This window comes from Rousettus aegyptiacus, unplaced genomic scaffold (assembly GCF_014176215.1).
Source record: "Rousettus aegyptiacus isolate mRouAeg1 unplaced genomic scaffold, mRouAeg1.p scaffold_m13_p_1, whole genome shotgun sequence".
Classification (NCBI taxonomy): domain Eukaryota; kingdom Metazoa; phylum Chordata; class Mammalia; order Chiroptera; family Pteropodidae; genus Rousettus; species Rousettus aegyptiacus.
In genome coordinates, this window is record NW_023416284.1 from 31,873,337 (window position 1) to 31,898,657 (window position 25,321).

Here is a 25,321-nt window from a genome sequence, read left to right on the forward strand (position 1 = left end):
TCTGTGAGAAATGTTGGCATGGTATAGGGATAGAGAAGAGCAGACATCAAAGGGATAGAATGAGTAAAAAATTCTTCCCTATTCTCTCTGGGTTTTTTCCCCTTCTTGCTATTGGAACAAAAATAAAGAGTACATCATAAGCAAATCCATATTTTCTGTTTATTGCCACCAGGTTAATAACAGTAATGGTGCAAGAAGAAAATGAGGTGTTATGTAAAATCCTGCACTGCAGATTTTGCTGCTGATGTAAAGAACTCAATAAAGTGTAACACTTTAATCATAGAGATAAAAATCACACAGTAGCTTCCCACAGGCACCCGGAGCCTTAAGACAGAATAGTTGCAGGGAAATGAGAGATGAGAGAAGAATATTATCAGGCATCAGAAAAGTTATGTTTGGGCTTTTGTGTTGTTTTTTTTTCCCCTTCATCTCTAAAAAATGGATTAAGATTTTTCTATCTTCTTTCAAGACATCTTGTATGAATTTCTGTATTCTCTGGAGAACATGCTCAGACTTCTGGGGGAAGATTTGCTTATTCTTTATAAAAATTGATTTGTTTGGGGAGAAACGAATTCCTGCCTTTTAGGTGACTTGGTGGCCTTTAAGAATTAAGATCTCAAAAATTTTAAAAAAGGATTGTAATGGAGGTAAGAAGTTTGGTGATAATAAAACCTCTATTTTTATGAGGTCTTCTGATGTGGAAGAAAGATTATAAAAGATTACATCAGGAAATGAGAGCTCTTGTACCAACTTGGCCTTAAGAAAATCACCTTCTCACCTCCGTGACTCAGTTTTATCATTCTTCAAATCAGAGCTTGCACTACATGATCTCTAAAGGTCACTCCAGCTCTGACACTTAACCATCTGTGAGGCTCTGGCCAAGGAGGCCAGGGGCTTGGCTTTTGACATTGGCTATTGTGGTTCTACTGTAGCAGCTAGCCACTGAGCTGGCCTGTTTCCATTCAAAACACCTTTTACCCTCCCTCACCACCCAAATCCATGCTTCATTCTGCAGCCAGAGTGATCAGTTTATAACAAGAGCAAACTATACAGATACCCTGGAGCCAGACTGAGGAAGACACTAGGGTAGGTGTATCCTGAACAAAATCCCTGAGAAACAAGGAAACCGGTGCACTTGGAGCAGAGTGAGAGGAAGTCATAGGAGAGGATCTCAAAGAGGTAATGGAGGGCCAGATCAGGTGGGTCTCATAGGCCATTGAAAGGACTTCACTACCCCCAGGTGCAACCCCTGAGCACTTCCAGAGGTGATGGGAATACAGCTGATGTTTGCAGACAGGAAACACAGCTATAAGGCAGCATGAGTTTAAGCCATGAAAAGAGAAGGGTTTTAGAACTGGAGATCTAGGCTTAAACCCTGAACTGGCTGTGTGACACTGAAGAAGCCACTTTAGCTCTCCACAGCTTAGTTTCTTTATCAGCAAACCAAAAGTGACCATAAGATCATTCCTCTCATGAAGCTGACATGGGTTAAATGAGTTAATGCATGTCTAGGTACCTGAAACACAATAGGTGTTCAGTAATTATTTTTTCATACCACAATAATTATTTCAAGTGTCATTAAAAACAAGGGCATATTCTAGGGCTACACTAATACTTGTGACTAGAATTCAATTAATTAAAATTAGCTTAAGAAAAATTCAGTTCTCCACATTGCAAGGGCTCAATAGCCATTGGTGGCTGGGAGCTACTCTTAACGGAGAGGGCAGAACACACAGGAAGTCCATGGAGCCGCCCTATCCTAGCATCTTAGTGGTCATAAGAGGTGCATCAAATTTTAAAACATATGCCCATACACTTGCACAGACATATTTCCTTTCATAAACACAAACAGATATGCATAAAACCACAAAAATAAGGTGTTTCGGTCAGTGACAATATGTTTCACTACTAAGGAAAAATAAATCTGAATCCTAACTCTGAGTCAATTCATTGAGCATACAAAAAAGTCAGGTTCTGTGCTAAACATTTCACATTGGACATATCACTAAGTCTTTAGAACAATCCTAATAGGAAGTATTATCCTCATCTTGTTGATTTTGACATTGAGGCCCAGAGTGGATGGGTAACTTGATTGAAATCATAGAGCTTATAAGCAGCAAAACAGAACTTGCTCCCTACTGTATAATACTGCTTCTTAAAGGACATTTCAGAGACAAAGGGCTTACAGGGTAAAGTTACCAGGAACTCTTCACAATCTCTGTTAAAGGTGTGGATGTTCGAAACTACCTGGGGACTATCTGGCAGTCCTATATTAGCCACAGAGACTACAGAATCCAATGAAATCAGCTCCTCGGGGCTCTCAATGTAGCTTTCTTGATTTATGGAATGTGGCAGCATCAGACCTATGTGGGACCAGCCCCAGCTCAATCTTCAGGAAAGTCCTGGGAGTTACATGAATGAGAAAGGGTGGAGAGAATCCAAAAAATGTAAAGAAAGAAGGCACCTTCAAAATTATCTACAGCAGTGGTCATTTTGCAATTTATTTTTCTCACTTATTTTAAAGGCATGGGCTCTCAAAATTGCATGGTGAAAGGTAGTCCCTAGTGGGGAGGGAATTGCATGTGAGAGCCGATATGACTTGGATGGTTCTGAGTCAGTGACTACTTGTAAATACAGATATAGGCACAACTAGAGAATCAGAGAGAGGGAGGGATGGATGGATGGATGGATGGATGGATGGATGGATGGACGGACGGACAGACAGGCAATCAAACAGATAGGTAGCAAGTTAGTAACACATAATAGAGGCTTTTATTTTAGATTTTTAGACTTCTACTGTACTCCAATCATCTAGCAGGCTGATTTTGTTTCTCATTCATTATAAACTCCCTCTTTTACCAGACATACAGCAAGGTACCCAGCCTAGACTAGATATTCAATGAATATTTGTTAAAATAAAACAAAATGGATATAACACCTGAGAGAGCAATAGCTAGATAATAATCCTTCACATTTGTATGGTACTTTGTAATATATAAAAAGATTTCACATGTAATATCATACTTAATCCCTAAGCTAACCTTTTGAGTCTGGCATTATGATCCTCATTTTATTGATGAGGGACCTTCTTCTCAGAATGGTGAAGTGTCTTGCCTAAGGTTATATAGGGAGGCTGAGGGACCAGATAAATCAGCAAGTTAGACAGAGGTAGAGCCTGATAACTAGACAGATACAGGCAACAGAGACAAGACAGAGGAGACAAAATCATGGATAAATGATGCAGACAAATGAAGATAGATAGATAGATGCTGAGACAGCCTCCAATTTCTCCTTTTTCAATCCATCCTCTACAGCTGGTTGAAGACAACATTCCTAAGCACAAGTCTGACCATGCCACTCCACTTAATAAACCTCTATTGCTTCCCCAAAGACTTTACAGAAAATGTTCTACCTTGAAAAGTCTTTATAATCTGGCCCTACCCATTTGTCTGGCCTTAGATCTTATTACTTTTCTACAGCATTCTTCAGTCTAGTCAACTCCCAGGAAAGTCATGCTATTTCACTACTGTATATTTGTCACATGATCTTCCCCCACACCTAAACTCTCTTAAACTCTCTTCCCCCTGCTTGTGGATATCTGGTCAACTCCACTTATCCTCTGAGACTCGGTATCAGCATTGCTTCCTTTAGGAAGCCTTTCCTCACCATCCTCCCAGACTGGGCTCATTTTCTGTCCCCCCCGGTCACTCTCTTCTTTATTACAGTAGTTAACAGAGTAGAAAGAACCTAAACTTTGAAACAAAAGAGAACTACATTTAAATCCTGTTTGCCCCACATATCAGCTGCACATCATGTACCCACTTTGCCCTGGTTTCCTCATCTCTGCAATAAACCTGATAACATCTGCCCCAGGATTATGTTGGGATTCGAGATAATGTAAAAAATGTCTGGTGTGGAGTATGAGTCCTATATGTGGAAGATGCTGCTGCTCCAGCCTGGCTTTGCTGCACCTTAATAACCTGATACAAGGTCTGCCTTTTCCAGCGGCCTGTGAGCTGCCTGAGGATGGAGCCTGGGTCTAACTCATCTCTGCATCCTCAGTGCTCGGTGCTGAACACATGACTGGGCTTGCTGAATCCTTCCTGCCCACATTGAGGCCACTGGTTAAAATGTGTTTCCAGGCACCAGAAGGCACAACCTAGAGTCATCCCACAGAATCACTGGGAGAGGTATCTGGAGATGAAGGGTATGGAGGTACAACCCTGAGGGTGAGAATAAAGAGATGGATGACTGAAATCTATGTTAGGCTTATGTTGTATATTTAGATTGTATGAATTTTGAAGATAAAGGGTAATGTTTAAATAAATTTTGTAAGGAGATGCTTTGTTCCCCCACCTCAAAATTTCTAGAACTCCCATGTTCAGTTTTAGTTGTCATTAAGCAAGTTTAGATAGAATAGTATCAGATTAGGTGGTCTAAGATAGTCTATATACTTACTTTTATCTCCAAAGTTTTCTCCATTTGTTTCTGACTTTTATTTTCCCAGCAGATTCAGAATCCTTATAATTCTCCACCTTACACCCCCTTCTTCTTCCCACACTCCCTGTCTGCTGGATCCATTCTCTACCCTAGGACACCAGCTTCTAAGTGAATGAAGAGTCATGAGTCACTCTCCTTCCCTTCTACATGCGTGTACACACACACACACACACACACACACACACACATACATACACACACACACTGGAAGAAAGCAGGTATCAAATGCAACTGAACAGTTATCAACATGGTTGAGGACAAGGAATCATCCCACAGCAGAGGGATAGGGGCTGGCAGTTTGGCCTTGAACCAGGAACATGATTCTCCTCTCTGAAGGCCAGGGCAGGCTCCCGGGTATAAACATCCACTATGGGCTGGGCCAGAGCCTTCATTGAGATTCTGTTCACAGCAAAAGCCATTGCCAAGCCTGCCCAGCTCTGTCAGCTGCCCTGATATCTGTGTGTGAAAAACAGACAGGTTGCCCAGCCCTCTGGCATCCTGACAAATGGCTTAGAAGCAGGCCCGAGGCTTCGTGGCAGAGGCCCAGAACTCTGGGCTTCAGTGAAGGATGGAAGAGGAAGGAGTCTCCTGTCAAGTGGCCTGACTTCCAAGGCAGGGAGCTCAGAGAGCGAGAAAGAGCAGGGGAGGAGGAGGAGGAGATATTGGGAGAGGGTCCCAGACTTAGGGTCCCGATGCCCATCTCACCCCAGAGAGCTGTAGGGACTAAGAGCACACACTCTGCTCACTGTCCCTGGGGGCAAGTGCTGTCTGTTGGACTGCAGGGATAATTAGTTCCCTCACCCATAAAATAAGGATAACAATAATACTTAATCTTGCAGTAGTGAGAACTAATCGAGTTAATACAAATAAAGTACTTTTGAAAACATTGGCAAGTGTTATGGGTAGCCGTTATGAACCCAGCAATCTCCACCACTTAATGAGAATGTCAGGCATTGTGCTATGTTTCACATGTATTATCTCATTAAATTTTCACATGAGCCAGAGCTTTAAGTATTATCCTCCTTTTAAAGAAAATTTCGGAGACAGTGCCTCACTTGCTCAGGGTCACACAGCTGAATAAGAGAGAAAGGATTTAAATCCAACTGCATGACCGTGAAGCATATGCCCTTAACCATCAAGCCCTCCTGTGGCTGAGCATTTTCTCTGCCTCTTTATATCTATAATGTAAGACTATCTCCACTGGTGTAAAGGAAATAAGATCTTGTTTTTAACTCTCTAGTCAGAAAGAAAGAAACAAAAACTCAAGATACAAATCAATCCCATTATTTTTACAGTTTAAGTGCTGCAACATTTCACGATGGGGAAAACATAAACAGGCTCAGAGACAGGAGCTGTCTTAGCCCTGGGAGGCAGAGAAGAAGGAAGGAAAGGGAGCTGCAGGAAATTCCAACATGCAAAAGCAGTGTTGAGACCTGGCCACTGGCTCCGCCATTGCCAGAGGGCTTGAGGGCCAGCTGCTGAGCTGGGGCTGGCTACTTTGTATGAATTGACTACCTGCTTAGACTAACAGAACATTTATCAATTCATTCAACAAATATTTGCTGAGTACCTACTGTGTGTCACACCGGGTGCTGAGTGCTGGGATGAACGAGATAAATAAGCCCCAGTTCCTGCTTTAGAAGGAGTTTGTACTCTCAGCAAAGACATGGGCATTAATCCCATGACTCCCATGCAGGTGATCAGGGCTGTGACAAAGACAAGCGCAGGGCTTGTGAGAGTGTAGGGGAGGAGAACCTGAGCCCTGGGGATGGCTGGGGGAAAGGAGGCTTCCTGGGGAAGTGGGATCTACATGGGGAGGTCAGGATCCACTGAGTTAAGTGGATGAAGGTGGGAAAAGGCATATCCTCACCTCAGTGACTTTGGCCTTGGAATGTGAGCACTTGTGATAGTTGCCACTTCTGTGTGGAAGCTTTAAATGGGATTGTATTCCTGCCTTCTGTCATGAGAACAGCACATTCCACATAGAGGATACCTTACAACTTGGGCCCTAAGGGAGAAGATATGTGGAGCTGCGCAGAGCCCAGCGGAGCTGTGGCTGAACACTCACAGTCATCATGTAACATGAGTATGGAATAAATGTTTGCTGTTGTAAGCTACCAAGCTACTGGAGTTATTTGTTACCACAGCAATAGCTGACTAATGCAGCACAGCTTCTTGCAGAAATGTGTTCTTCGTTTTAGTTGTGCTCCAAGTTGCCTCCAATTGTGCAATAATTATGAATTCAGGCCATGAGGCTGTGTTTGTGAGCTCTTTAAGAACTAAATATATAAGAAATGTATTTAGAGAGAGAGAGAGTTGAAAAATATAAGGTGCAGGAGAAAAAACCAGGTGTCAAAGGTCTAGATTTCCAAGATCACTCTCTGATGAAAAGAAAACTGCAGCAGAAACCCAGCCTGTTGGCAGTGAGACGACATGAAGGATTGCCGGCACTAACCCAGATACACACCCACCCAGAAACATCTAGTCCTAAAACGGAAGCTACAAAGGAAAAACATGCAATACATGCCAAGTGAATCGATGCCGCCGAATCGCCGTGTGACCCTGAGGAAGTCATTTTCCTTCTGGCATCGGTTTGCTCATTTGTAAAATGAAGAGGCTGAACGAGAATCTCTCACGTTCCTTCTGGCTCTGACATTCTGTGGTTTGATTGCCTCTAACTCATTAGTCCCAACTGGCTTGAATGGGATCCAGTAGTATTGGTAATCATAGAAATTAATCAAAACATAGCCCAGAGAAGGTGATCCTGAGAGTTAAATGAGATAACGTAGGGAACTGCTTTGCACACTGTAAAGGGCTCTATCATGCGCTTTTTGTCATTGAAAAAAGGTGGGCAAATATGCCCCTCGTCACCCACCTTGCATTCCTATAGCAGCCTCCCCCCTACTTTCAGCATCCAGTATCTTTCAGGCCATTCTGTCTACCTCTCCTTCTTTCCTCCCAAAATTATCTTATCCTCTCATCACAAAGAAAAAGAGCTCTAAGCCGAAGGAATATGTGATGACACCATCAGAGACGTACAAATAACGAGCTGGGGGAAGGCAAAGGAGGGAGAGAAAAACACCCAGACTTCAGAGATCAACAGACACGGCTGGAATCCCCACCTCTCCTTTTGTTCAAATAAAAAACGGAGATGATTCTACCTAACACTGTTGTTTTCGGAGTTAAATGGTATAGAAAAAGCTTATGGACCCAAATAAGTATTCATTTATAGCTGTGACAATGACAGAGACTTCCTGAAAGTAGGAGCATAGAGATGAACCTGAATCCTGTATAGAATTTTGAGGTCTGGATAATGAGAGAGGAGGAGAACGAGTCCAATTAGAGGACAGCGTGGCAGGGTGAAGGCACAGGGATGAGTATGAACGCAGCAAGGCTGGCAGTGTGAACGCCGGTGAATCAGATGTCTTTAGGGGAAAAGAAGAACAGGCAAGATAAGAGTAAAAGTTTCATGCAAGGAAGTACGGAGAAATGCATCTAAAGCTTTGGATACCAAGCCAGAGGGTCTTAACCCAGTAGGTAATGGGGGTCCCTGAAAGACTTTGGAAAGTGTGAGTGCGTTGGCGCATCTTGGGAAAGGAGCTGCATCCTCCACCCACACTAACCTGTAGGGAGGGATAAGAGGTAGGTAGTTACCTCCCCACAGGAGAACTGTCGCTGTACTCATTTGAGCTAGAAATCTGAGCTACTGCACCTTGAATTAAAATAGATGTGATCACAGTAGAAAACAGTTCTTTTAAGATCTTAATAGCCTGATTTTCTTCCTTTTACTCTCTTGAGAGAATCACTGGTTTTAAATCCCAGCCCAGGACTCCATCTATTGACCTTAGTAAGATTGCTTTAATGTTTTTCTTTCAGTAATCTTAAACCCACATCTGCACCAGGTCCACCCTGGACCCAAAAGTTTGCTCCTACCTTAGGTTAGGCCCTTGCTACTCAAAATAAGGTCCTTGAACTAGCAACATTAGCATCACCTGGAAGCTTATTGGAAACGCAGATTCTCAGATCCCATAAATAGCCATATGTTTCCTGCACATTAAGGTTTGAGGAGCACTGGGTTACATAATGCCCTTAGATCTCAGGAGTTCTTTACAACTAAAGGTCAGACTTGGTCAGCCTCTTCACTGAATTAATGAGGAACTGAGATCCAGACAGAGGAAAAAACTGGGTTTTCCAAGGTCACACAAGCAGTAAGTATAATTGGTAAAGATAATAACAGTTTATCATGTAATATAATAAAAAAGAATTCCCATAGCTAGCTGGAGATGGAGTACAGTAGATTGTAAGCCACCTTGATTTCAGAGTCAACTCTGTGTGCAAGATTTACAACCCAAGTGGGTCAGATTATTTCATCTCTCTGCCTCATTTTCCTCTTCCAAAAAGGTGTGAAGGTTAAGTACAATAACATATGTAGAATATTTACCCATGGTATGGGTTCTCAACTTCTTGTAACTGCTGTATTTCAGAGATGGGACAAGAACCCAACCCTTCAGAATTCTACCTACTGTCTTTTCTCCTAATCATAGAGTCAACTCAAGACCTACTATAGGGCACGAGTTCCCTCTGCAGCACGGACAGCTCCCTCAGCACATGGCTGTCCCCTCTTGCGGCATTTAGACATAGCTACAAGGGCTGCTTGCCTATTCTGTCTTCCCCACGAGCAGGTGTCTTGCTTAGAGCGGGGACCATGTCTTTTATCTCTGTCTCCCCAGAGCCCAGCCTAATGGATGTGATGACAGATGGAAGGAGTGAGGAACAAAAGAGAGATGAGAGGAAAGAAAGAAGGAGGGAGGAAGGGAAGGAGGGAGCTGGGACGATGCTGGGTGTTGGAAGGCAACCATTTTACAGCATGATGGATTCATTCAAAGAAATCGCTTGACAGTACAGAATTCATCTTTTTATGGCTGTGACAACACTAATACATTTATTTCCCTTCTGAAATTAACTTTCTAATATTAAGAAAGGTCAAAATGAACTGCAGCAAAATGAGACATTTTGTCATTTTTAACAAATTATACGAAAGCAGACTGTCAGATTAAAGGGGTCGCCATTTCGAGGTCTAAACGTTTATGCTGATTGCATAATCAGAACTAACACTTGTCATTCTGCCCTTTCCCTGCCCACAGACCTCTAATACTTCCCTTTGGCCCAAATATCTCAAATATCTCACCCTGGTAGTCTGAGGCTCTTTAAAATTTAATCACTTTTTGAAAAAATCAATTCCTTCCCCAGAGGGATATTCTCCATCAGCCAAAGCCACCTCCTTCCTGTTATTCTCTTCCTACATACCTTTGCTCATGTGATGTCTCTTGTCTGATCTGCCATCTCTCCTGCTATATGCCCACAAAGAGTCTCTCCATCTTTTCTCTGCCCTAACCATCCAACCCACTGGCTGGCCTCTTATTCCTCAGAACTGTCTTGTTCTGGCCTTGAGTCTGCCACTTCTGCTCTGTTAGCCTTGAGTTCACCCTGACCATGGCCTGGACCATGAGTTCCTTCTGCCTCCCCTATACCTTGCTCTGTCCCATTCTTAATTTCCTCTGAGACATTTGGAAAAGGCTTGGTGGTCTAGAAGGGGACACTGAATATGGGTGCTTTATTAAAGGGGAGAAGGAAGAAAGCAGAGATGATCCTCTGTCCCGGTCCTCCTCCTCCTGTCTTTCTTTCATTCTCCCATCTGTGTGCTCAGCCCTGGGATGAACTAGGGGCCATCTGGAGTCAGAAGAACTAAGAATGAACTCTGACTCTATCTCTTGGGAAAGTTACTTAATAACCGTAGTTAGTTTTCCCACATGCAAAACAAAACAATCCTTATTTCACAACATTGCAGTGAGGGTCAAATGAATGGTTAGATATGAATATGCTCCGAACACTATACATCTCTGTGACAAATTAGTAAAAACAATTATGACAAGCCCCATGTGCTGGTGATTCATCCCCAGGACCTAGAGGGTATGTGCTCCAATGCAATGGAAGTCAAGGGGCCTAAGTCTGAGTCCCAGCTCCACAGCACGGTCTCGCTGTGCGGCCAGCTCCTGACCCGGGGCTTACGTGCTCTCTCTCTCTATGTTCTCTTTCTATGAAAGATGTGTTTAGAGTACCTCTCTAGTTTTCTTTCTTTTTTTCAGCTCTGAAGTTTTCTGGATTCACATAGGGCAAAGTGAGCTAAGACTCCTGAAGGCCAGAATTAAGCTACCAATTAAAGGTTAGAAGTGGCCAAAGCAGAAGTTATGGGTATGCATGACCTCAGGCAGTGTGTGCAACCTGTGGAAAAAGAGGATACAATCTGAGGTGCAAACCTCTTGACTGCCAGCCCCACCTAGGACCCCAGCCCTTAATTTACCTGTCATGTTCGATCTGTGGAGTTCATTCTGGACTTCTCAAACCCAGTATTCATTACAGTAGTGCAGGACGAGCAGGGTACCCAAAGTAATGAAATAAACCTGGTATACACGGTTTTAGTGGCAACTGAACCTAAAGACAATGGTGGTAATTCTGAACAACTGCTATTAAAGGGTGTCATCATACTCAGGTAAAAGCTAAATCGACAGAATTTATCTTTTCTAGGTTGGCCATTTGTGCGGTTTTTTTAGATATAAAAAGAGACCACCCCTTGAGAAAGGCTGAGCCTCCTGTTGGCTGCTCTGCCCTGGGGAACATGCTCTGTGGGATGCCCTGGGGACCATGGGCCTTGGGATCACGCAGTCCCGACTTCGCTATCCAGCTCCGCTGTCCTCAGTTGCGTGGCCTTGCAAGTCCTCACCTCTTCTCATTTGTTCCTTTTTTCAACTGACATTTGTGTTAGGCACTATTCTCTGGGCAAGAAAATGCACAAGTGACAGAGAGGCAGTTTTAGCCCTCAAGGAGTCACAGTTGCATAGAGAAAACAAGTACATAAACCTATCAACATGATGCGGAGTGATAACACCAGGAGAGATTATGGTTGGGGTGCGGGTGGGGTGGTGATTCACTATGAGCCTTAGTTTCCTCACCTGAGAAATGGGAATAATGGAGCCCATTTCATATGGCTGTTACATGGATTAGATGAGACAAATACCTAGTACTCAATGGATGCTCAGTAAACATCGGCACCTCTCCTCCACCAGGGTCCTCAAGAGCTGCTTTCATTTGCCCCATCCATGCCAAAAGGTCCAGTCACATAGCAAAGGTTTCTACTAAAGAACATGCCTTAGCAGTTGGAGGAGTTTTCAAGGTCACAGCCTGGAGCTAAACTCTAACAGAAATGAAATGTCCTCCTGTAATTGGAAGCCTGAGTAAGTTTACTTTTCTGACTGCTGAGTGTGCACTGGTGGTGCCAGGAGTTTCAAAAAAGCTTTGACCTTGATGTGCCCTCTAGGCCCAGCCAGTGAGAGCCATTCGTGTCAAGTGGCCTTAGCTGCCAGTCAGCGCACAAACTCCGCCTTCCAGTGAGCTGATCTCGAATTGCCCAAGGGTTCTGGGGGACAACATTTACTGGTATTCACTTTAGAACCATCCTTGCTGCTGTCAGCCCTAGAGATTACAACAAGTTGCCCCAACACACACGTACACACATACTCAAACTCTGGGAATGATGGAGATCCACTTGCCCCCTAAAGGTTAAACTATAAAACCCACCTAGAATAGATTAGAACAGACAAATACAGGAAACTCTAAGAGAGAAAGGCTCCCATGCCTGGAATTGAGCTATCACTCAATTAATGGTGTTCGCTCAGTTGAAGAAAGGCTGAGTCACAGATGGGGGTTGGGGAGTGATCAGAGAGACTGAGATAAAGCCTAGGACCTGCTCCCAGTCTTTCTTTTAAGACCTATAGTTACTTGCAATGTGATATCAAAGAGCTATATCTTTTGTGCGCGTGCATGCTGCAGTTTAAAGATGGTGATAATGTTCTAAAGGACTATGAAATTAACATAAAAGTATCAGCTCTTGTATATTACTAGATTTGAGCTTATAATAAGAATAAATGCTAACATTAGTTGAGTGCTTACAATTTACCGGCCTTAGAAAATCTCATTCTATCTAACTAAGTATAAGTGTTTTCTATGTAGTGTCTTTTTCAATTCTCACGACACCTCTATGAGGAGATGCTACTACTACCCCAATTCACAGATCAGGCCACAGAGGCCCAGAGGGGTGAGGTGGTAAGTAGAGCCAAAATTGGAGGCTGGAGGCAAATTTTGATACTGAGTCCTTGCTCTTAATTCCTAAGAGAGTAAAGGGTCTGCTTCCAGTCCTTCCAGCTGGCCTGGAACCAAGCAGTTGACCCTGATGAGTTTGGTTCTGTTTTATAAAATAAGGTCCTTCTTCATATTTGGGTGGCCAAGTCCCCTCCTCCTTCCATGATTTAATTGCCAGTTTGAAAGCTAACAAATGCTTGTGGGAGATCATTGGAAAATATAAAAAACCAGGGAGAAAGAAAACAACCCCAGCCCCCTGAAATAGCACTGTTAACATCTAGTTTACACCCATTCTTTTCGTGTATGTTTTAAAGCTGGTTGTTGTATACATCTTAACACACAATACATATGCAACTTTGTCTTCTGCTTTTTTTCACTCAAAATTACAGCATGAGCATTTTAATAATATTATTAACTCTACATAAATATCCATTATATGAATGTATTGTGATTCAGTTAATCAGTTTCCCACTGTTCGGCAGTTAGAATTTTTTTTTTTTTTGGTTTTCATTATTTATAAATAATGATTCTGTGAGGTTTATTTTCCCTCATAAATCCTTATTCACACTTCAGATTATTTTGGTCTAGGTTTCTAGTACTGCAATTGCTGGCTCAAAGCTACAAACCCGACAGTATATATTAAACCCCAGAAAGTCATACGAACATTTTTCCCTCTCTTTTGAATTCTGCGTCTTCTCTGCTCTCTTAAGGAGAGCTCTGATGGCTTTTGGGATCAATTCCAAGCTTCCTGGGGTAGCACGTGGGGCTCTCTCTGAGAGGCCTCTGCCTCCCGCCCCTTCCCCTGATGCTGCCCCTAGTACAGCACAGCAGGCTCCTTGGAATTCCCTGAGCATCTTCACCTAATACACGTGTCCTCACGCATGCTCCTCTTCATGCCTGTAATGCTTCCCTGGTCTTTGTCTAAACAGCTCCTACTCTTCCTTCAAAACGCATGTCAGACGTCACCTTCCCCAGCAAGTCTCGCCTGACCCTAAGTCCAGGCGTGACGACCTGCTTTTCCCACATGGCACCCAGATCCCTTGTCTATCATAATACTTGCTACCTCGTCCTCTACTCACTGGTTTACTGAATCTGGAGACCTAGACCAGGGATTTACAAGCTTTGTACGGCCATGGAATCCTTTATTCAAACACATTTCTTATGATAAAGGTGAATATCTTTTGAGAATTTATTTGCCTGGAACAGTGCCTAAAGAAAGTCACATGAATCCCTTGAGTTAATCCTCACATCCACTGTTACAAAGGAGAAAACTGAAGCTTAGAAAAGTTAAGGGACCTGCTCAAGACAGCAAAGCTATTAAGTGTTGAGGTAAGATTTAAATCTAGGTTTGAGCCTGAGCTCTTAATCACCAAATAATTCTGCTCTGGTTAAAATGGAGAGGAGCCTCATGGAGGGAGTCCTCAAACCTCTTGCAATTTTTTTCTGAAAACAATTTGAAAACCACTGCTCTATTCTGGATTGTCAGCTTCTTGAGGAGAAGAACTGTTCCTTATTTGCCTTCATATTCCAGTATCCAGTGACTGGACTCAGAAAATGTTCATTGATGGATAAGTGATTTTTTATTTTCTGTTGAAGAGAACAAGAAAGTTATTCTTTTACCTACACACTTTACTAGCTTTGAAGTGAAAGCAGCACTATTAGCCTGGAATGACTTGCTGAATAGGAGAACATCAAGGCTTACTGGCCAGAAGGTCAGGCTATGTCCAGGCTGATAAGACATCTCCCAGCCAGACACCAGGGACCAGCATGGGGCTTAGGAGGTGGGCATTAGTACTTCAGGAAGATAGGGACAATTTCTTGATAAAAGGTTAAACAGTTCAGTTCTTGCTGGAAGCAGTGATTAGTCTGGTCTCTTTCATCAGAATTCAGCTCTCTCCACTACAGTAAATAATGGACTAATTAGGCATCTGGCTTACTTGATTTCCCATGGCTAAGGCCAATTTCTGAAATGCAATATGCTATTTGATGTAGCAGCATGAATTCATCCTGAGCTCAAGAGCCTCCCAACAGTAACAATCAAAAATAACTCTCAGAAAAGTTCCACATGCGTTGAGCACAAAACACCCCGAAATGTAACCTGTGCTCTGTTATAGGCCAGCTGGGCTGAGTGCCTAAGCTAGGAACAGGCTGCATGCAGATCCCAAGCCGCTCAAGCCAGAGGCTGGGATGGGGAGGAAGCTACTGGAGGGGCAACAAACGGGTGGGGTAGGTGAATTGGACAAGTTCCTGGAAGAGATGACCTGGAGGTAAACTAGAGTGGCTGAGTTAGTGAAAAGAGGTTATTCCAGGAGTGTCAGGTTGCACACAGAGACCTCTTTTTAGCTTCCTGCAGCTCAGATAACTGGGTACCATGGGATAGGGAAAATGGGGACGCGAGCTTGGGCTAACCTAGAAACCAGGGAGGGTGAAACAGACACTAGTAGCAGAGAGGTCGTGAAGAGAACTTTAGAATTTGTGGGTTTGTGATGGAGAGCCTATATGGCTGAATTCTAAAATTCTAGAATTTCTGAATTTGTGAACTAGAGAAAAAAGAAAAGAGTCCGTATGTGGGAGCCCTTATGCCAAGGAATAGGCAAGGGCAAACCATGAAGGAAAGAAGATGAGTCAATGGAAATGCAGTGCAGTGAGAGAACGGGGGAGGTTTGAAAGTCGAGAGACAATGTGTTCTCTGGGGATGTGTCAGTGCTGTCTTGCTGGGAAACGCTGGGTCAGGTGAGGTAGCTACCAAGTTTTTGCCAAACACTCAAGCCCCTACCAAGTGTGGGACTCTGCCAGGCGATGGAGATGCATGCTGAAAGAGAGAGCTTCTGTCCTTGAGAAGTTTAGCATAAAGGAGGAAGAAAAACTATCACTAAAACACAGCATGATGTGCACTTGAACCAAGGGGTGGACCCAGCTCTGTGGGATGCCCATAGAAATCCAAAGGAGCACCCTCCAGGAAAGAAGGCATTTTAAATCAATGCTTAAGATGTTCTCATGGAGCCCAGGGCAGCAAGGAAGTGAGGAAACATCCTCTGCTCTGGAGGGGTTTGCAATTTAGTTGGGAAAAAGGAACCTACAGTCAGATGAGATGCAACTATGGCACCAAGCCCTGGAACACGCTCTGTAATTTTTATGTTATAAACTACCAGATGAAAGGAGCAAAGTCTGTTAATAATTATAGAAGAACAAAGAAACAAGAGTTCACTGTGGGCCAAAGCATTCAGGGAAATCTTAGAGAAGGTAGGCCTGGAGGTGGGTTCTGACTTCGTGTGTCTCCTCTTTATTCAGCAAATTCCCAACCATTGTTCAGAACTCTGTTAGGATGTTAAGTCCAAGTCCTTGGGGAGTGAATTTCTTCTTTTCTGCCTGTCTTTTTCCTCTCTCTCCCAATACCCATTCTTTGGTGGTGGTGGTGTGTGTGTGTGGTGGTGGGGTGTCCTGTGCCCTATGCTAGGTGTTAGAGATATAGAAATGACTAAGATGAAGTCAATTAGTATCAATGAGATGACAATCTATGCTGGGTATGGGAGCTGGAGGGTGAAGACAGTGAGGTGGGTACCAATGGCCAAATACATACAATATTAATAGCTCCATTTCTCGTATACCTACTATTGAAGGTTATTTATATACATATTATCTTACCCTGAGAAAAATCACATGAGATAGGCATTGTTAATTCCAATTTACAGAGAGTGAAAATGAGACACAGAGAGTTTAATTGACCTGACTCAAAAGGAACCTTCCAGAAGCTTTGCTGACCCCCGTGCAGTTGAAACGGTATGTATCTAGTCCGTCAGTGAGAGGTATCGGGACCTTTCAGGATGAAAAGATGTTAGAGAAATTGAAGAAAACAACCAACTTGACAGGAATATTAGTCTGAAGCGAGAAATCCATCGCTCCACCCCGCTTGCTGCCAGAGTCAAAGTTACAATCGAGAGAGTTCGAAAATCCATGTCTTTTATCACAGGTGGGAGAAGTTGCCCTTTAGAACAATAACGATCTCTCTTAAAATTCCTTAAAGTTTCATAAATCATCTCAAACTGTTGTAGGAAAAACTGTAAAAATTTCATGAACCCAAGGCACCCTCTGTTCTCAGAGCTCTCCATACAATTACATTTACTTCTAGTCTTTCTTCCCATATTGAACCTTCCTTCTCCTTAGTGGCTATTTACTGACTTCCTGGGCCATGTTGGCAGGAGTGGGGAAACGTCTGAGAGCGTGATCTGTGCTGGTGGGGTGACTGCACGTAATCCATCCCACATGAAACCTCCAGCAGCTGGCTGTGTGGTCTGGACATTTCAATAGGACATTCCTCTCCCCCCTGACCCCAGGGCAATCGTAATCCGTCCTCGCCTTGATAAAGTGCTTACATTCCCATGCACCGGGGTGCTCTCTCCAATTTGTGAAATAAGCAGTTCAGGGATTATTGTTCCCTTTTAGTAGATGGGCACACTGAGGCTCAGGAAATTTAACATATCTGCTAAGCATTCATAGGCATTCGCTCCAGGCTGTCCTTCCCTGGCAGCAGCCAGGACTTTTGTGCCTTATCGTGGAAGTTCTACCTATCCGTGGTTCACATACAATAACCAGCAGACAGCTCTAAGACAGCACAGATTCTGGCAGCCAGAAGGAGGGCCCTACAGGGCTCATCCTTCAACCCTTATAATGTATAAGTGAGGAAACGAAAGCCTCAGGAAGGAGAAGAGATTCGCCTAAAAGTACCAAGCACATCAGTGGTTCGACCACATCTGTGTGGGAGTTAGTGTCCCCAGCCTCTCTCGCTGTGACAAAGACAAGCCCACACAGTTTTAGCTGCTCCCTGCAGAGGATCTTTAGGATAATAGAGTTATAGACATAGGGTGGAACAAAGATTAGAGAACCCATAGTTCAGGTTTTAAAGTTCCTGAGGCCTCATCAAGATAGTCTGCAAATGCCCCCAGGGTGTGGTTTTTTCACCCGGGTAACACTGCCTTCTCTAGAGGGTGGCTGGCATCCTGCCATACTGGACAGAGTTTTCCCACCCAAATGCCATGGCCATGGCCTCCTGCTCTCCTGGTTTACCTCTAAGTGTGCACGTGGGGTGGGGGGGCGAGGGTGCCCGTAACCTTCACCCTCCTTCCCTGTCCTTCCCAGGGTCGATTTATCCTCCCACCAGCGAGGTTCTCCTCCCAGGCTGCCAGGTATGAACCTGCAGATGCCCCTTGGTTTCTGCCACCTCAGGGCCTTCCAGTCTGGGGACCCAGTGAAACCTCTGCTCTCGCTAAGAGCAGACCTCGCGGGGCACTTCCTTCCATGTTAACTGAGAGGTAGCACTGGGCCTGCCGTGTGTTTCTGTGTCGATCCTTTGTGTGATTTTGCATAACTACATACTTGTCTATCTCGCACTTACCATGTTTATGTCTTTATGTCTATGTATTTTCTCTTGTTTTGTACGTGAATGTATGCGTTTTCTGCATGGTTCTCTGCTGTGCGTGTGTGTTTTGAGTGTTGTGTGAACGAATGGCGGTTGTGTGTATGTTATCTGACCATGTCACTGACTGCTCTGTTTGTCATGGCAATGTGCTATAATTTATTTATTTATTTGACAGAAAGAGAACAGCTTATCTTGAGGACTACAGGAGGCAAGCATGGGGGGGGGGCGGGAAACAACGCAGCCCCGTGTTGCTCTATTTTAAAAACTGCTCTGTGTTGTTATGGCAGCTAATTTTCCTTAAATGATTTAAGAAAACGGATCTGTCTAAAAGAACTGCAGCCAAGTTGTTATAGCAACACAGGCCTTTCTTCTCTAGGAAAAAGGGGGGACATCACCCCCGAGCACAGGAACCTCTCAAAAAAGCAACCCTTGGGCTTTGAGGGACTCAGGAACCAGAGGAAGGGCAGGAGGGCATCCATTCACCTCCTGCTGTCAGTTTGTGGGGTCTTAGTAACAGTCCTGGCCACTCTCTGGTTCAGATCTTTTTGTCCTTCACCTGGACTACTTCAGTAAACACCTAGCAGGTCTCTCTTCTCCTCCTCTCTCTTACCTCCTTTGATCCACTGCCCACTCTGCAGCCATAGTAATTTTCTAAAGCGAATATTCTTTATTCATCTGTTCAGTCATTCATCATTCAAAATAATGGTCTCTATGGTGCCACGTTCTGTGCCATGCCCCGGATGTGAGTAGGGCACGCCCTTGAATGGCATGTCACGAACATTGGCCTTTATCCCACAGGTCACGGGGAGACACTGAAAGGTTTCAAGCAGGGGAGAGAGACCCACTTGGATTTAAATCTTAGGATAACTCTAGAGTTTCTAGATTGAGAGACTGAATGGATGGAAATACTAACCACTGAGATCTCCCTTGTTCAAATGTTTTCGATGACTCTCCACGGACTATACCCATTCTCAAGATTGAGAGAGGGTATGTGCTGGAATATTCCTGACGAGTGGCATTTTGTTCCATTGTTCTGATTTTTTTTTGTCATGATGTTTAATTCAATTAAAAATCAATTTAAAAGAGGGCTTAAGACTTTGATTTTAATGAGAAGAGGGCGTCGGGCCATAGGAAAGGCCAGATTCCTTGGCTCAGTGTTCAAATTCGTCCATAAGCTTCTTCACTCTGCCCCTTAGCCTGCTCTCTTGCAGCTCCCTGTTATAAATCCTGCAAACCAGCCAGGCAGCTGAGGTCTCTCACCTCCATTCCATTGCTTAGCTTCCCCTGGAACACCTTCTCCCCTTTCCCTGTAACCACCCCCCCCCCCATCCCTGAACCATAGCCATCTGATTAAATATTTCCAAAGGGCCATCCATATTCCTTGAAAATACTTCCTTCCATACTCCACAGACACACAGACACACACACAGACACACACACACACACACACACACACACACACGGTTAATCTCCCTCAGCCCCATATTTCCAAAGCACTATGTTTTCTCTGTTATAGCACACCTTCCTGGATACCTTGGATTAAAGGTATTTTCATAAGGGTCTGGCACTCCCATCAGATTGTCAGCTCTTCCTGGCCTGACGCCCTGTCCCATTAACCTCTGTAACCCCAGAGGTTGTCCAAGGGTCATACGCACGGTAACATTGAGAAGTGTGTGTTTGATTCAATTAACTGAGTGTTTTATAGCAATGCCTGCTTTTTTATTTATCTCTACCAAACACTTCTCTGGGTGTGCCTCACAGGTACATAGATGCTAGCAGAGTGGCAGATGGACGGTCCTGGGAAACTCATCCATAAGTGGTCTTAGCTTTTTTAAGATTGCACCCGAACATACACGTGCGAGGAGGCCCCTGTGTGTGCTCTTGTGTGAGTGACTCTAGTTATGTGGCTGATGGTGTGATGTGAAGTCAATATCATACTCTATGGTGCGCATGTTAGGATAAAGCCAAACTCCTGTGGGCAGGCTTTGAGCTCTCAGCCGAAAGGTGATGGCGTTTCTGGTGCTAATTACCTGAGGAACAGGTAGAGCTCAGACCTAACACCAGTGTGGGAAGGAGAGATCTGGATGTAGAGCAGAGGTGGAACTGGCTTCCCTTGTCTTCTCTCCCACCGAGGTACCAAAGTCAGCAGTGGGTAGAATGGGGAGGCGCTGAGGCCAGGGGCGAAGCAAGTTAGTGAAGATGATCAGAAACCTGTGTCATGGGGATAAGAGTCAGTGATGCCATCTCAGGTCTGTCCCTGGGAGTTTTGGACAATCTCAGCAGGCTGCAGGGGAACCCAGGAGATGCTTTGTATACACAGACCAGAGCCTTAAGCTGGCGGGTGGGGGGCGGGGCGGGGCGGGGCTGCACAGTATGGTGGAGGCAGAACGCAGGATACTCTGAGGAGGAGAGGAGTTTGGGGAGGAGTCTGTGGCTCAGTTGCTGCTTTGCATCAGGAGAATCTTATAAAAACCAAATCACAGAGGTTCTGGGTTAGCTTCACCATTTGCTCAGATGAGAACCTGCTCAGAGCCAGGTTCCTGCTGGGCACTGGGCTCTGAGATGAACCAGTCAGACTCCGCCCCTTGTTCACAGTGAGTAAACTAGGGCTGCACTGTCCACAGAGAGCTGTCCTGGGAATGGGAGAGAAAACACTTTCTATCTGAGGTCCAGGGTAGTCCTCTGAGTTAAATATTCCTTTGTCAAGATCATCACTTAATATCCAAGTCTCTGAGAGGGATGAAGGATTTGGTGAGCACAGGACTAGAGGCTTCTGAAGTAAATGTCATCATTAACACAGGACAGCAGGTTCCCGTTGCCAGAAGACAAGGACACAAAAGGGCTAGTTCCAGGAGGCTCACAGTGCAAGTCGGACATATCGCTCCTGACCAATTTCCAAAGTCAGCAAGTCTAAAGCTTGTCCCATGCCTATTGTTCCTCCCGGGTTCTTATCTCAGCAAGGGCACCACATTCACTCCACTGTCCAAGCCAAATCATGGGATTCGCGCAGGACTCCTTCCTCTCCCATCAGCTACAGTCACTAAGTCACTCATGTCTCCCTCCGTAATAGCTCTAGACTTCTCCTTTCCAACCTGACGGCAGCAAATGGAAGCAAGCTCTAATGGTCTCCAGCCTCTAGCCTGGACCCTCCAAACCCACCTCCTTACAGGCACCAGATAGATCTTTCTGTAATGCAAATGATCCTGTCACTCCCCCGCTTGAAATCCTTCAGTGGCTCCTGAGAATAAAGTCCAAATTGCTCCCTATATCATAACCTTCCTCTGCCCCTCTGCCTGCTCCCAGTACCAGCCTCACTTGAATGACTTGCAGTCTCCTGAGGGTGCCCCCTCTCGTGGCAGATGCACAGATGTCCCCTCTGCCTGGAAGGTGCTCCCTGCTGTGGGCATCCTTCATGCATCAGCTCAGGTGCAGCCTCCTGGGTTGGGCTCCTTCTACGGGCTCCCACAACCCCTGCGCCTTTCTCTGCAAATGACCCAGAATAATTGTCTGTAAATGCCTCTCTTCACCTGGCTGGAACGCCTCAGGGTGGACACCAGTTCTGATTATTCCCAGCTCCCAGCACGGGCCGAAGGAGGTCAATGAGGAACCACTACACTCACAGACACAGTTCTTGCCCATCAGGGAGGGTCTTGCTGATTCTCTGTTTGTTGATTCTGTGAACAAAAGCCCAATGGGATGGAAAGGGTGAGGCTGTGAGCATTTAGAAACAAAGCCAGAAGTTCTCCTGGCAGTTTAGATAGCTCTGGGCTGAGCTACTGTGATGACTATGTGACAGTGAAGGTTAGGAGTAGAAACTCCTTTAAAGCTATTAGGGCAGATAGCTCAGGGCACTGACGTGTTTGCAACTGGCCCGGATAACTCTTGAAGTCAAATGTGAGTTTGAATCAAATCCAAATAATGTTTGCTGAGCATCTGCTACATATCAGGTACTGTTCTAGGTACTTTCACATAGCTTTTAAGTAGAGAGACTGTAATTTATCACCCAAACTGGGACACTTTTTTAAATCAAAATTATTGGGTGAAATTGATTAATAAAATCAAACATGTTTCAAGTGTACAATTTAATAATATGTCATAGATATATTGCATGTGTGTTCACCACCCAAAGCTTAATTTCTTCTGGCACCAAATATTTGACCCCCTTTACCCCATTTGTCTCCCCCCACCCCCCCACCACCACTCCCCTCTGGTAATGGCTAATCCATTGTCCATGTCTACGAGTCTCTGTTAACAGTACAGAGGGTCCTCAAAATACTAAGCATAGAAATACCCTCTTCTGGGTATTTACCTGAAAAAGTTGAAAACATTTATCTGCAAAGATACGTGACCCTTTTAAGAGGAAAGGGGGCAGTATTGACAAATACTCCAGAACAACAGATATGAGCCAGAACTGCCCCACGGCAAGCTGAAACTTACAAGCATCCTACCTATTGGTCACATTGGGTGTGTTTTTTTCGGTAACCCCTGACACAATTTGTAAATCTATGGTTATCAGTATTTTCTTATTTAATATCTATTTCTCCCCTAGATTGCAAGGGTTAGGGTTCTGTTCACTATTAGAACAGCGGTGAACAGTATATAGAAAGTATTTGATAAACATTTATGGAAAGAAGGAAGGAAAGAATGGAGTAAAAGACTAGGCAAGGAGAGAGGGAAGGGGGAAGAGAGAAGGAGACTGAGGGAGTTGGGATCCCGTTCCAGGTCAGCTTGACCCCTATGTTAGCGCTCCATGTTCTTGCTTGGGCCATAAAGGAGTGGACTTTCCAGAAGGATACAGCTTATGCAACTAGCTCAGCATCCAAGTGTGTTTATTAAGACCAGCCAGCTGACAACCGACCTATTCATGGCACAAAAGAGGGTCCTAACATCTCTGTAATTCGATCTTGTCTCCTCTATGTTCTGTGAGATGGGCAAGTATCTACTGAAAAAGAATCAATGGCTTCTGAGGATGGCATTGGCAGGCTGAAGCCTCTTCTCTTTAGCAAACCTAACCTTCCTTTGATTCTTCCCCGCCCCTTCACTCCCCAGTTCTCTCCTTGGGATTCACCTAAAACACCACTTGCTCAGTGTCTCCTACTCTGTCACTTCTCCTGCCTGCCTGTGTCTTTTCTTTTATCGTGCCTCTTTGTCCTCCCTGTGAATAACTGTTTTGTGTCTATACTCCATAGTATATTTTGCATAAGAGGATTTGCCATGTTCAATCTAATTCAATTCAACAAATAGTTATTGAATATCTATTATCAGCCAGGTCAGAAAAAATGAAGGAGCCGTTCTCTCTGAGAAGAGGTGGCAGAAGAAGAAAGGATTGTGATTCTATCAGGAAAACTTCAGTCAATGTCGAGGTGGAGGCTGGGGTGTTTGGCAGAAGCCAGCAGACAACAGATCCCTCCTGAGAAATTCAGAAGCAGTTTCTCTCTGCCAGGAAAGCTGATCAGGATGGCATTGAGAGCTCAGGGTAGTAAAGTGGTTTGGTGAGCACAGATAACACCTTCTTTTGTAGACAAGGAAGGATGTGCTGGAAAAGGAAGCAAATATACTAAAGCCATATGGCTACATGAGAAATGACGCAGCAGGTGGGCTATAAAAAAGACCAAGGAGAGCCAAGTTCAAGGAGTATCAAGATAACAGTTGAATTAGCTACATTACACCTAGGATTTACTTTTTCGTTAATCCTTTCTCTAATATGTGCATTTATTTTTAAGCGCACATTTCTGTCTGGTTAACATATATGTTGTTTTTTAATTTAGGTAATTTTTGTTGGCATCTTCAAAGAGTTACACCGATGCCTCTCTGGAATACCCCAACTCTTAGCAATCACTATGTGTCGCCTGATGTCAGTCAAGAGGATCACAAAATCATAGCTATCAACGTTGGAAGAGACTCAGATGTAATCTCACTATAACATCTTCCAAACAGTTGAGGCTTCTCTATACACCATTTTTGACAGTGTCATTTAGCTTCCGGTTGAACACTTTTAGTAAGCCAAAGTTCACAGTTTACATACCTACTTCATTCTCAGGCAGCTCTAAGTGTTAAGAAGCGCTATTTCTCTATAGGCCTTACCTCTTCCTTTGGTCTCCACCTGAAAGATCACTGTCCTGTTCTCTCTGATAGCTCTTCAGAGATAGAATGATCATGGTCCGCTTCCTTTCTCTAAGTTATGAAACCCCGGTGTCTTCTATTTCTTACAAAGTCCTGCTCTTCTGAGCAAACTCAGTGTGGACTCCCATTGTTCCTCTTCTTTCTGGAATAGCGGGCCCTCTTCTCTGGGAACTGGTTTACCATTGTCACCACTGCCCCCCAAGTCCAACCAGTGAGGCTATCCTGTCCTTACATATCCTTGCCTCTTGGGCCAGAGATGACTTGCCCATAGGTGAACAAATCCTCCAAGCTGGGCCAATCATAGTCCTTTTAGAACTGGAACTAGTAGATGAGAGTAAGTCACTGTCTAGTGGTGGGAGGAACTGGATGTGACAATTGGCACATGCTCCCTACAGGTGGAGGAGGCCAGTCTATGGTCTTCAGTTATATGAGATACTTTGGTATTCTTCTAATACATTCCCTATTTTTCTTAAATTATCTCTTTTGCTTCTAATCAAAGAGCCCTGACAAATGTATATCTGTTCTAGTATATTTCTTTCATCTCACGAGATCTCTACAACTGAACCCAGTATTTGTGATGGGTAGGGAAAGACACTTGGGTCTGTCCAATTCAGAGAAGAGACAAGTAGGCCCAATGGCTCTGTGATTTTGGCCCTGAATTGCTAATTTGAAGCTCTTAGTGAACTTCCCCAGTATAAAACTGCCTTTTCTCAGAATAAGTCATATAGACCAGCAGCTGCCAAGGGATTCAGTTACTCACTGGGTCGTTGTACATCTGGATGATGAGTTGTTTCACCCCATGCAAGGTAGGGTGGGCCCATGGAGAGGGATCCAGCCAGTGACGGTTCAGGTCAAATCCCATCAGAGAGCACCTAGGTAGTACCCAAAGTAAAAGTCAGTATAAATGGGACAAGCCAAGTTTCTCATTTATCAAAATACACTTAGGAATAGGAACAGTCTTATGTCACTACCTAGCATTTATTTGTTTGTTTGTTTGTTTGTTTTTTGCCAGAGACATTTTTAAGCTTTTCACATATATTAATTCATTTAATGCTTTCAATAACCCTATGAGGTCACTACAATTAT

At 44.2% G+C, this 25,321-nt stretch overlaps 1 protein-coding gene across 4 annotated transcripts in view; it reads right to left on the reverse strand.

Moving 5' to 3' along the window:
• AGBL4 (ATP/GTP binding protein like 4) overlaps window positions 1-25,321 on the reverse strand; it is a 992,639-nt gene that overhangs the window by 60,865 nt on the left and 906,453 nt on the right. For all 4 annotated transcript variants that reach the window (XM_036233744.1, XM_036233741.1, XM_036233757.1 and 1 more), the window contains one exon: window positions 24,996-25,107. In XM_036233744.1, the coding sequence (XP_036089637.1) occupies window positions 24,996-25,107 (112 nt within the window). The remainder of the gene's footprint in view (window positions 1-24,995; window positions 25,108-25,321) is intronic.